Source organism: Chiroxiphia lanceolata, chromosome 1 (genome assembly GCF_009829145.1).
Source record: "Chiroxiphia lanceolata isolate bChiLan1 chromosome 1, bChiLan1.pri, whole genome shotgun sequence".
Lineage (NCBI taxonomy): Eukaryota > Metazoa > Chordata > Aves > Passeriformes > Pipridae > Chiroxiphia > Chiroxiphia lanceolata.
In genome coordinates, this window is record NC_045637.1 from 73423302 (window position 1) to 73436469 (window position 13168).

Here is a 13168-nt window from a genome sequence, read left to right on the forward strand (position 1 = left end):
ATCATTCTTCTGATCAGAGGGAACCATATCTGTCAAGTTCTGTCACTAAGAAGACACATACTGCTATATGCAAATATAATAGTGTCCTTTAAATTATTTTAAAGCTTTTCTTTAGCATTTCAGTAACCTAGCAGAATTCAAAGAAAGATTTTTCCTTGTGTAGTATTTGTTCTCACAACATGTAAATATTATTTTCCTTTGATTCTGTACATGTAAAAACTGAAAGCTTGCAACTGGAAAAGCAAGTGTATTTCTGGTATTGTCAAAACACATTTTAAAAATAACTTTGTATGAAGGATGAAGCTAAACGGTTGTGTTTGTTGGGTCTCTGAGGGAAATCAGTTTTTAGAAGGACCTTTTTATTCAATTTAGTGGATTTTGCAGCAGAAGAGAATCTTCCAGTTGTTTCAGCCTTTTCAAAACCTCATTTAACAGTTCTAAAAATTTGTCTCAACAATGAGAGTAGGCAGAGAGTGTTGGCTGGGGAATATGGCCAAAGCCAGTTTTGCTGTATTAACTGTTCAGCCTAAAATGTACTTTACATAACTCCATTCTCAAAACTTTTGTCTGGAAGCTCAGTGGTTGAGTGCACTCACATTACTTTCCAAGTATTTTTTTGTGTAGAACATATCATCTGATTGCATTTGGTGTTTTGGATCACTTTTCTTTTATGCACTGTGTCTATTTCCACCTTTCTTTCTGGAAAAAAACTTGTAACTATTTACATCTGATTTTTACTTTATCTTTTAATGCTCAATTCAATTTTCTTTTAAGGGAAGTTTACAGTACCATTGTATACCACAGCGACACTTACATGACTCATTAAATACCGTACTTTATTTATAGTCATACCTCTTCTAAGACTTTTTATTATTTGTTTCCTGGCTTTTGTAACTTGGCAAGTGGTGTTGTGTCTTAATTTAATTTGTGTTATGGAGCTGCCTAACTAAAGTGTAAATATGGGAATTAAGAAGGCCTTTCATAAATTTGGAATTTTTTAGGGAATGGCTTGTGCCTGTTTGTCTCTACCCTGCTCAGGCTAAGTAGGATATTCTGCTAACTTGTCCCAGACTTTAGAAGAGCAGTCAAAAAACAAAAAAGGTAAATTTTTGATAGTAGGTGAAAGTGTGTGTTAGGAAATAAAATTTTATTATCCAATAACCTGCTTCCTCTCCCCAGGAAACCCAAGTTTTTCCCAGTTTTGTGACCCTTTTCCCAAAAGGACAAGTTTTTTTACTCTTCCCTCTTATTTTTTTTCCCTACAGGCATTTTTGCGAGCTCTTGTGGAATGTACCAGTGATGCAGGAGAAAAACGGAGGCTTCAAGAGCTTTGCAGCAGACAAGGAGCCTCTGATTACATGCGCTTTATTAGAGATTCTAATGTTTGCTTCCTGGATTTACTTTATACTTTTCCAAGCTGCAGACCTTCACTTAACCTGTTAATTGGTAATCGACTGATTTAGATTTAATTAGATTTTGTTTCTGAAAATGCATCAGGCTAAATGTTCAATTTCCTGAGAAAGTGGAACAGTTCAGTTAACTGCTTTAGGAATATTATGCTTTCTATAGTGATCAAGCTGAAACTGTTGTTGGGGAACACAGCTCTCTTCTACAGTTTGTAGCCTTTGACCTTTATTCTGCAAACACTTGGGTTCATACCTATGCTTTAATTGACTCTGGATTAATCCTGTACATAAAAAATAAGCATAAGGTGCCTGTGGGATTAGGGTCTTTACAGGTTAGTTTATCAACTGCTTACAATTGAAAAAGACATGTTTTTACAACTCCTGATTTCTCTGCCTACATGTTCTTTTCTTGCACTTTTTCCTGTTAAAACAGAATGGTTTTCCCAGTATATTTGGATTTACGTAATGTCTAACACAGTCACTGGGTTCTTGATGTAAAACATTGCAGGAATGAGACTCCCAACTGTAACCATCTCATATACATCTGAAAATACTGGTAGTCATTTTCCAAATTGAAATTCAGAATTTCTTAATATGCTTCATAATATGAATCAAAGAAATTGCTTTTTGTGTTCTTGCAGTCTTTTCCACACCTACCCCAAATTTCTCCTTCTTTGTACACTGTGGGGATTTCAAAAAGTAAATACAAGCTCTGTTTCACTTTGTACAAATACACAAATATTCACAGTGAAAGCAAATACACTTAGCTTTTCAAAGGTGGTATGGAACGTGCTGTAGCAACTTAACTGAATAAAAGGAAATCTTGAAAGTTTTTGAAATGTGTTTCCCAAGGGAAGTAATGTGCTGACTGGTTTAGCATCTTCTTTAAGTGATTTCACTGTACTGGCTTTTCTTAACTGCCTAGCAACTATCATATGTAGCAGAGCATCTTTAAAATATGCCAGGGTATCCATGTGCTGGGAAAAAGGGTAGTTCTGTTTATATACATACATATGTCGATATAAATGTGTGCGTGAGGTATATAGTGGGTTTCCTGCTGAAAAAATGCTCAGTAAACTGTATCTGCTGGTTTTTAGCTGAGATTTCAAAACTTCACATAGATACTTGCAGTCGTTTGAAATTGAACTGGCACATCTGCTTCTAGGACATTATATATAGGAAGCTTTCAGTCAAGCAATTCCTGTTGTGAGAGCTTTTGAGCTTATAGATGAAAGGTGGGGAAAATTAAATTTCAGGCTTCACCGTACCTACTAGCTACTGGCATCTCTTTTATGCACCTTACAATTGTTTTTAATTGACCAAGAATCCCATAAAATAACTGTTGGAGCTTCATTGTGTAGAATTTCTATTTAATGTTTTGCAAAGTCTAAACCCCATTTAAAATAGAGTTCAAGTCTTAATAGCTTATTTCTGAACCACAAACACTGAATGTTAATAAAGCAAAATTACAGTTAAATTAAAATATCTTATATTCTGATGTATTGTGAACACTCATGATATTTTCATTGGAGTGAATCAAATAAGTGATGCTTTCTTTTTTTCCTACAGAACATCTTCCAAAATTACAAGCCAGATCCTATTCAGTGTCAAGGTAATGAAATATTCAAATTATGCCTAGTCAGTTTATTTAGATATTCTTTTTTTCTCGTATGTGTTTGTGTACATTATAATCTAGAGAAGAGAGGAGTGAAGGATGAAACGTAATTGTGACCCTACTGCAAAAAACCATAATGTTTGACTATTTCAAACAACATTGTTTTGAATATGTGGCAAGGCTTTGGTAAAGTTCTCAAGGACAAGCTCACTCACACATGGATCTGGTAGGAATTTGGATTCCCTTCTGTAGACAATGGCCTCTGAGTCCCACCTTAAGACATTTTCTAGCTATATCTAGATATTATGCAGTTAGCTGAACGCTGAGAATCTTGATTCAGTCGAAGTGGTTTGGGCTGCAAATGGACCCACTGCAAGATTGTACAGCTGACTCTCAGGTTTTGGTTTGTTTTTTAATATTTTTGTCTTCTCAGTTCAAACTTATATCAGCCAGGAAAGCTGTGCTTTGTATTTAGTATTGTGGAGTTCCCTGCCTGTCCTGCTAGACCAGTCTCACGGAAAGGAGTGTGTACAGGGTGGCTTACTGAATTAGTTGCACCTCTACTGCACCCCAATAAAAACACTCTGGATACAAAAGGAGAAAGCTTTTCAACTGAAAAGGTATGAATATTAAATCAAAACTCATTAATTGTTAAATTTATGCATTTTTGAAACAACTGCAGGTTTCTTTGTTCGCTGCTGTGACATAATGCAGATGTTTTGGCAGGATACACCTTAATTTTGCAGTTCTGCCCTGCTTTTAAGTTTACCTTCCCCTCTGTACCATGTTTACAACTTCATTGCTAAGTACTAAACTTAAATTTTACTTATCTGTGCATAACTGAGTTGGGAAACTTCCCATTTCTGAAAGGACAGAGTTGTTTTCCACCCCATGGCAGTTCTAAGCACATCTTGGAGGATGTTTTCATGGACTAAACTACAACTGTGCAATTAAATGGTTATGACTGTTTGTATTGTAAGAGAGAGGCACATGGATTGTAGATATATGTGGAATAACAATACAGAGTAGATGACTGTGATCTTATGCAAAAATACCGTAGATTAATTGAATACACTTTGCAATATAAATGTGTTTACCATTTGCACTCTGTTTTAGAAGAATGACCAGTTTGGAATAACTAATAGGGAAAACAGTTCTTAAGTGTGGTTTGAAGTATATATATATATATACATAAGTACTGTTCCCCACCAACAAGCATTATACTATTTTTTTATCATCACGAAACCAGGAAAATAATCCTGTTTAACTTTGTTGTATCTGTAGTCATAGAATCATAGAATCAGCTGGGTTGGAAGGGAGCTCTGAGATCATCAAGTCCAACCCTTGATCCACTACCACCGTGGTTCCTAGACCATGGCACTCAGTGCCACATCCAGTCTCATCTTAAAAACCTCCAGGGATGGAGAATCCACCACTTCCCTGGGCAGCCCATTCCAATGGCTGAGCACCCTCTCTGTAAAGAATTTCTTCCTAATATCTAACCTAAACCTCCCCTGGCACGGCTTAAGACCATGCCCTCTTGTCTTACTGATAGCTGCCTGGAAGAAGAGACCAACCCCCACCTGGCTACAACCTCCTTTCAGGGAGTTGTAGAGAGTGATGAGGTCTCCCCTGAGCCTCCTCTTCTCCAGGCCAAACAACCCCAGCTCCCTCAGTCGCTCCTCACAGGACTTGTGCTTGAGTCCCTTCATCAGCCTCATTGCTCTTCTCTGGACCTGCTTCAGCACCTCAATATCTGAATTAGAGTATAAGAAATAAGTAGTCCTAAGCCACTCAGGTTTACAGAGCAAAGTTAAAATAACTTGGTCTTGTGCCTCACTTCTTCCTTAAACTTGAAAGTAAATTCAAATCGTTTCATAATTAATGTGCAAAATAAATTGGATGTTTGCTTGTGACTTTAATCGATGATGAAGCTCTGCTATGGCTGCTGCTGAGTCTTGAATAATCTTTTAAAGACTTAAAAATAGTCCTCTCTTGCTTTCTATACATCATGTTAGCCATGTCTCATAGGATAGTTGTGGAGCTCCTAAAAAATTATATTTAGACTTCCTTTCAGACACAGATCTGAAGAGTTGAATTACAGTTTATCAGTGGAGTTATATAAAACATTTTCCAAGACCTTTGAGTTGTTATCTGCCTCCCCTTACCCATATGCATTTTTGGAGATCATGTAAAAGTTTTATGAAAATTAAGAAAGCAAACTCAGTATCAGTAGGCTTCAATTCACTATAAACAAATCCTAACCTCCAGTGGACTCTTTTTAGATGCCCACAACTCAAAAAATTGAGTTGCTTTTAATAACAGTAAACTAGCTTTAATTCCCTTTGAGTACCAACACCAAACTTTCTATGAATTTTGTAGCAGTATTCCTCAAATTTGTGGTTCAGTCAACTTCTGTATTTGTGTGGTTTTCCTCAGTTTTCCTCCAGATGGATTAGTAGCTTTTGTAAATATGGTGTGAGATATTTTTTTCCCTGAAACTTGTGTGAGCTTTTATTCTAAATGTCTATGTAACCTTAAAGATAAACTCTGAAACTCAGGATTTGAAAGAGTATGTGGATATATACAGTATGGCAATATCCTGAAGGTTCTGAAAAATGTCATGGTGCTTTCACTGCTTAAGAAAATTCTTCAGTTATATATTATCTAATTTCATTTTAGATATCTATTTTTCCTCGTCCAAACAATACTTTCCACTTACCTGCAGACCCATCTGTCCCATTCATGATGGTTGGTCCAGGAACAGGAATTTCACCGTTCATTGGTTTCCTACAACACAGGTATTTACCAAGTTGTTACACGGAAACCAGTCTCTTTCTGTTGAGGAAAAATACAACCTCAAGTTTTGAGTATAAATGCAGTTAATATTTTCTTTTTTTTTCCCCCCTTTTTGTAATGGTAGAATGCTGATCATTCTGATGATGTGATAGTTAATAGGTTCTTATTCGTAAAACCTGGCAGATTTCTACAGCTAAATGGAAAGCATGCTAAAATTGCTGAGTTTTCCCAGGTGGTTTTACAGGGCTTCCAATGAAGGATGAAAGGAAGTGATCTTATTCAGCAGTCAGAATTGTTTTGTGAGATGTTTGGATGTGTCAGTCTTGACTATTCCAATATGCAGCTGTTGACAAAAAAAGTAACAATTTTGAAGTTGATTGATTTTTGAGCTGGTCCAAAAGTGGGTAGTCAAGAAAATCAAATAAGAAAGGTTTGACTTTGATTTACCTTAAGTCGTTTCACATTTCTGCCAATTCAGAGTTTTTTTGAAGTACTACTTTAAATGAGAATTGGGTTATAGATGTTTTAGATTCTGCACTTGATAAAACGGGATTGGATTTTTTTTGTCTGTTTAGGCAGAAGCTCAGAGAACAACATACAGACTGGGAATTTGGAGAGACATGGCTGTTTTTTGGTTGTCGGCATCAGGATCGAGACTATTTGTTCAAGCAAGTTCACTATTTAACATTTATTTTGTATTCATGAGGGAATGCTTATCTCTGAGCCATTGCTAACAGGTTTTTATTACCTTTCAGAGATGAGCTGAGATGTTTTCTTGAAAATGGCACATTAACTCATCTTAAGGTTTGTTTCTCAAGAGACTCTTCAACTGCAGAAGTAGCTCCACCTAAATATGTGCAAGACATCATTAGGCTTTATGCCAAGGAAGTTGCCAGAGTCCTGCTGGAAGAGAAAGGTTACTTCTACATATGTGGGTGAGTAGAGTGGAAATGGACTGTCTCTTTCAGAGAGCAGCATTAGCAGAAGTTCAAGGCTTTAGAAAAACGTAGAACTGTCTGAAAGAAAGGACAAATGTGATGCTGAAAGAGCCTTCCTGGAAAGCTAGAGTTTCATCCATATGTCCATTCTTTTCCAATGTAGTCTTGAAAGTATAGCTTGTAATGACACAGTTCCACTGATTATTTAAGTCGCTTATTATTTATTTTCCTTTTTTTTTTTTAGTTTTAAGTTATAGGAATTTCCAAGCTAATAGATTTCTCTTTAGAAAATGAGATATATGAATGCATGTGATAAGAAACTGCTTAGCTGTGAGATAGTAGCAGCCTTCTGCTATGTTTCAGGTTTGGGTGCTCCAGAATGCTAAAGCTCTGTAATAGTTCTATATTGTACAGTAGGAAATTTTATTTGGATGCTAACTTACCTGGAGGTTCAAGATTTTTAGAAAGTTTGTTGGTAAATGCGCAAACTGTTTGAATATAGGGCCCAATGTCAATATATATATATTGATATAAATGTCAGCTATTTATATTAGAAATAGCATTAGTAATAAGTGAGGGGTTTGGTAGCTTTTTTTGTTTTTCTTTTTTAATATTGGAACCACACAGTGATATAATAATAAAAAATACTTCAATGGGTCCAATTCTTCCTTAAAGATACCGGTTATTCTGTGAGAGCTCAGCTAGGGTTGCAAGCTTTTTTACTTACAAATTACAGAGTGCTGAAAACTTTGTAATGTTTGATTGAGAGAAACCCTCATTACTGTCAATGCTCAGCTACATGAAAACTCAGTAAGAATCTTGCTGTACAATATAAAAGCTATATTTTTGTTTAGATTTTTTTTAATGCTGCTTTTCTAATACTGTCCTGCCTCTGAAGCTATTGGTAAATGGAAAAATACACATTTTCCTCCTCTAATTTTTGTTTTTCAGAGATAAGAAGCACATGGCTGATGGTGTAAGCGATGCTGTAGTAGAAATTTTGAGCATGGAAATGGAAACTGACAGATTGGAAGCAATGAAAATCCTGGCCATGCTTCGAGAAGAAAAACGCTATTTACAGGATGTGTGGAGCTAAATATTTAGCTTTTCCTATGCCTTTGTAACACAGAATACTTCTTTTCACACATGTGCTTTTGACTAAAAGTTATTGTCAAAAGTGCTATCAGTAGTTACACAAATGTTAACTTTCTCTACTGACCTTTAAGCAGGAACATGAAACCTTTTAAATGACAGCAAACCAGGCTGGCCTTTGACGTGTCTGAGGTTTTAGAGATGTTACATAATGGACTGTCTCAGTGCCTTGATTCTCTCATTTTAAGATTAATTTAATGTATAAATTAAAAACTTCTGCACTTGTACAAGCATAATTATATGTTGACATTACATCATGTATCTTTTCCTATAATGTACACATAATGAAGCTTCAGAGTAAATATGTTACACAGTGATCTGTGTGTTATCAAATACATTACTGACTTGCCAAGATTTATTTGAATACTTCCTAGATGCTTCCTGAGACTACTTATATTTTTTCAGCTCACACAATGACAGTAACTACCAAAAGGTTACTGAAGAATTTCAGCTCCAAAATTCTCTTTAATACTTAGCTTTTTCATTACATCATTACTTTGTGTCTCAAAGTTTGCCACACTCTGTGCTATTGTTATTAGATTTTCCTGCATAATTATTTTGAAATTGTTTTCATTCCTATCTCTAAAATGTTTGTGGTTTAATTTATGACCAAACTCAACCAGTTGGGCTGAATTTAGTTGCTTAATAAATAGTTTCTCAGATTGCTAAACTAACTTTGTTAAATTGAAGACATAGCAAAATACAGTGTTTTGAAAGGAGTTGCCCATGTGACAATCCACTGCCAAATTAATTTGTTGAAAGCATATTTTTCAAGTGTCTGATCTTTCTAACAAGGGACATTTGGTGTACAAATAGGTGGGAGAGTAAAAGTGTAAGTTATTCATGGTTCTTTTCAGATCTCTCCACTTCCCTCTACTTTTTCTAACTTCTAAATATCCATGTTGTCTTCTCAGTTCCTTGTCATCCTTAAAGGATAAAAACAAAAGTATGAAAGAATATTTTAGACAAATCATTTTTTCCTGGGGAAAGTTGTTTTGTTTGATTTACATTTACTCCAAGTCTTGTGGTTGTCTAGTGATTATTAGTTAATTGGTCAAGTTGTGTGCTGTGCTTGTTGCATCTGTTTGACATATAAGCCTTGTTGTATTTTTTGTTGTGGGAATGTTTTCGAGCCTAGTTTGAAGGTTTGCCTGGAAACTGTCTCTTACTGTGGCTGATTGGAGATTGTTAACTTGGAGTCTTCTCCTTGGGATGCTGCCCCTCTTTGGTTTGAATTTGAGCTTAAAATTGAGTTTACAGCGCACAAGCCGATGGTCTTCCTCTCCTGAAACAATCTGGCTTCATATTAAAAACAGCATCCTGCATTCCTCTGAAGAATCCTTAGGGTTCTCCCTCAAGAAGAACAAGGACTGGTTTGACGAAAACAACCAAGAAATCCAAGACTTGTTGAGGAAGAAGAGAACCGCCCACCAAGCACACCTTGCACTGCCATCCTGTCACGCAAGAAAAACAGCCTTTCGTCTCGCATGCAGCAAGCTCCAACAGAAACTCCGTGACATCCAGAACAAGTGGTGGATCGATCTAGCTGAAAAAACTCAATTATGCGCAGATACAGGTGATCACAAAGGTTTCTATGAGGCCTTGAAAACAGCATACGGGCCTACATACCAGGTCCAAAGCCCTCTACTCAGTTCTGATGGTCAAACCCTTCTAACAGATAAAATCTCCATTCTGAATCGATGGTCTGAACACTTTCAGACTCTTTTCAGTACCGACTGTGTAGTCCAAGATTCAGCAATTCAGTCCATCACACAACAACCAGTAAAGTATGAATTGGATACTGCCCCCACTTTAGGAGAAACCCTCAAGGCCATACAGCAGGTAAAAATTGGCAAGGCAGCTGGGGTTGATGGAATTCCACCTGAAGTCTGGAAACGTGGGGGCCTTGCACTCCACACCAAATTTCACGAGTTTGTGGTGCGCTGCTGGGAGCTCGGTGAACTACCATCAGACCTTCGTGATGCTATCATCATCACTTTGTATAAGAAGAAAGGTACTAAATCAGATTGCTCAAACTATCGTGGTATTACTCTGCTCTCCATTGCTGGCAAAATCCTGGCAAGAATACTCTTGAACAGACTAATACCCACTATAGCAGAAGGAATTCTACCTGAAAGTCAGTGTGGTTTCAGAGCCAACAGGAGCACCACAGACATGGTATTTGTCCTCAGACAACTGCAAGAGAAGTGTAGGGAACAGAACAAAGGTCTCTATGTAACCTTTGTTGACCTCACCAAGGCTTTTGATACTGTGAGCAGAAAAGGTCTGTGGCAGATTTTGGAACGTTTAGGTTGTCCCCCCAAGTTCCTTAAAATGATCATCTCACTCCATGAGGATCAGCACGGCCAAGTCAGATATGGCAACACACTTTCTGAGCCCTTTTTAATTAAGAATGGTGTGAAACAAGGTTGCGTTCTCGCTCCTACCCTATTCACCGTCTTCTTTAGCATGATGCTCCAAAGGGCCACAGCAGACCTCGATGATCAGGACGGTATCTACATTCGATACCGTACTGATGGAAGTCTATTCAATCTAAGGCGACTGAAGGCCCACACCAAGACCTTAAACCATCTTGTCCGGGAGCTGCTTTATGCTGATGACGCCACCCTTGTTGCCCACACAGAAGCAGCCCTGCAGCGTTTAACATCCTGCTTTGCAGATGCTGCTGAGCTCTTTGGGCTGGAAGTCAGCTTAAAGAAGACAGAGGTCCTCCATCAACCTGCACCTCAGGAAGTCCCCCATCATCCCCACATCACCATTGGCCAATCAGAGCTCAAATCAGTCCAACAGTTTAACTACCTTGGTAGCCTCATCTCCTCAGATGGTAAGATCGACGGAGAGATAGACAACAGGTTAGCTAAGGCATATAATGCTTTTGGAAAACTCCACAAAAGAGTATGGCGTAATAACCACTTAAAGAAAAGCACCAAGATCAGTGTTTATAAAGCCATAGTGTTGTCTACTCTCCTATACGGCTCCGAATCATGGGTCATCTACCGCCACCACCTGCGTCTCCTAGAACGCTTCCATCAGCGCTGCCTCCGTACAATCCTTAACATCCACTGGTCAGATTATGTGACCAATACATCTGTTCTAGAACAAGCAGCAGTCACAAGTATTGAGGCCATGTTACTGAGAACGCAGCTGCGATGGGCAGGGCACGTCTCAAGGATGAAGGACCACCGCCTCCCTAAGATCCTGCTCTATGGTGAACTTGCCACTGGCTGCCGCATGAGAGGAGCCCTGAAGAAAAGATTCAAGGACTCCCTGAAACAACATCTCAGCCTCAGCCATATTGATCACCATAACTGGTCTACTCTGGCCTCCAATCGGGAGGCCTGGAGGCACACCATCTATAACGCAGCTGTCTCCTTTGAGAACACACGCAGGATCACTCTCGAGGAAAAAAGGCAACGCAGAAAGAACCGTGTCTTGCAGAATACACCATCTAAGGAGTCTTTCTGCTGTGCCTTTTGCAAATGGGTATGTCTGTCACGTATTGGCCTCATAAGCCACCAGCGTGCCTGCAGCAAATGTGGATAGTGCCTTCCCAAATCTTCGTTCGCGAAGCCTAGCCATGATTTTTTGTTGTTCCTGGGGAACGTGTAGTGTTTTGCTGTCTCTGTTTCCTTTGGAAGTTAAGCTTCAAGGCCACAGTTTTTGGCTTAACAGCATTCCAGTTTTACTTTGTGACCAGAAGTGGAGAATAACTGTACTAGTAAAGAGGAAATTAGTCTTACCAGTGGTGTAATTAGAAATCCTTCTCATAAGTCTCTTCCTTTCTGTCTTTGGTGCTTCCGTTATTCTATCTGAGAGCCTAATGTAAAGAAGGAAATGAAGAGAGCCTTGAGCTTCTGTCTTTCCTAGTTCTGTGCTGCTAATTATCTCACAGATCCGTCTTTCTCATGCATTTCCTCAATAATTGCACTATCACAGAAAATCTAGTTACCTTCCAAAAATGCAGAGGTATTTTTTTAATAATACGTTTGAGTAACTTTTTTTAGTGAAATGGAAAAGCTAAGCCTCAGACTTTGTGGGAAGCGGGAGGTCCCACTGGGCTCTACACGAATTCTGTCATGGGTCTGGTGTGTTAGAGGTGCCAGCAATGTGTGGGGGTGAGGGTGGGTGGGACATGTGTGTTGGTGTGGGGCTGTTGGGGTATCAAGCTGTGTTCAATGAAAAAAAAAACTTCTGCTTATTAGGTGTTCTTCAGTTTCCTGCTTGTTTTCTTTGCCATCATTTGTATTGCTGGATAGGGCAGGAGGTGCATAAAATGCTCAAGTTAGTGACAGCAGTGCAGGTTTTATGTGGATTCTTCCATTAAATAAATAGTGGCTTACTGTGCTATTAGTTACTGTATTGTATTTTGTACTCCAAAAATGCTAACTTTTTTGAAACCGTCCCTGAATGTTATGCAAATTCTTCTCCAGCAGTTATATTTTATGTCACCTAATAGCAATTACTGTTGCTATACAAAGATGTGCTGTCACATAAACCATATGGAAAGTATACACTGTATGTTTTATCTAAATGTTATGCTGTAGCCTTACTAAAACTGCTCTCTAGATGACAGTATTTCTGTGCTGTTGAGGATAGAAATATTTTGCCAGGTTCCATGCTTGGCTAAAGTGGTGTCCATGGTGGATAGCGTAGGAGATACCTGTACCTGAAGACTCTGAGCTTTTTAAGACCGTGGTCAGCACCAAGCCATAAATAATTTTAAATGTTTCTGGCTCACAAATCTCCTGTTTGAATGGACAGATTCAACTGCAGCTGTACGTAGTGCGAAATTCCACATAAGAAACCATATCTATTCAGTCCGTTATTCTGTAGCTGATTTTTTTAAAGGAAGAATAAAAGAACACTTATAGTGAGCAGATATGAAATGACCTGCCTGAAACTCAACTTTGAGCTTTTCAGTTCCCGTGAAGTCGTGCTTGCAAATATTATTTTCTGTAATGAAAAAAACTATGTTCTTATTTTATATTCATGCATTTAGCAGTTTGGTATGTTGATGGCTTTGCACAACCAATTTAGGATCTCAGTTTGACTGGATATCCTTTGTATAAAAGGGACTTTTTTTTTCTGAGTAGCTTTGTGATTTGTCATCTCAACCTGACAGCTTCAAATTTTTCCCTGCTCTTCAAATGGAAACTATTACTCCTTCTGTGGATCCATTTCACTCCAGTTATGCATCATCTGAATTGGGAAGATCAAAACTGAATCCAGTAGTCTAA

The 13168-nt window shown here is 38.1% G+C and overlaps 1 protein-coding gene across 5 annotated transcripts in view; it reads left to right on the top strand.

The window, feature by feature from the left end:
- Positions 1-9022, top strand: part of MTRR (5-methyltetrahydrofolate-homocysteine methyltransferase reductase) — a 29912-nt gene extending 20890 nt beyond the window's left edge. For all 5 annotated transcript variants that reach the window (XM_032695859.1, XM_032695878.1, XM_032695887.1 and 2 more), the window contains 7 exons: positions 1266-1446; positions 2976-3018; positions 3455-3641; positions 5704-5822; positions 6396-6488; positions 6576-6755; positions 7710-9022. In XM_032695859.1, the coding sequence (XP_032551750.1) occupies positions 1266-1446; positions 2976-3018; positions 3455-3641; positions 5704-5822; positions 6396-6488; positions 6576-6755; positions 7710-7854 (948 nt within the window). In that variant the 3' untranslated portion in view covers positions 7855-9022. The remainder of the gene's footprint in view (positions 1-1265; positions 1447-2975; positions 3019-3454; positions 3642-5703; positions 5823-6395; positions 6489-6575; positions 6756-7709) is intronic.
- Positions 9023-13168: the final 4146 nt, after the last annotated feature.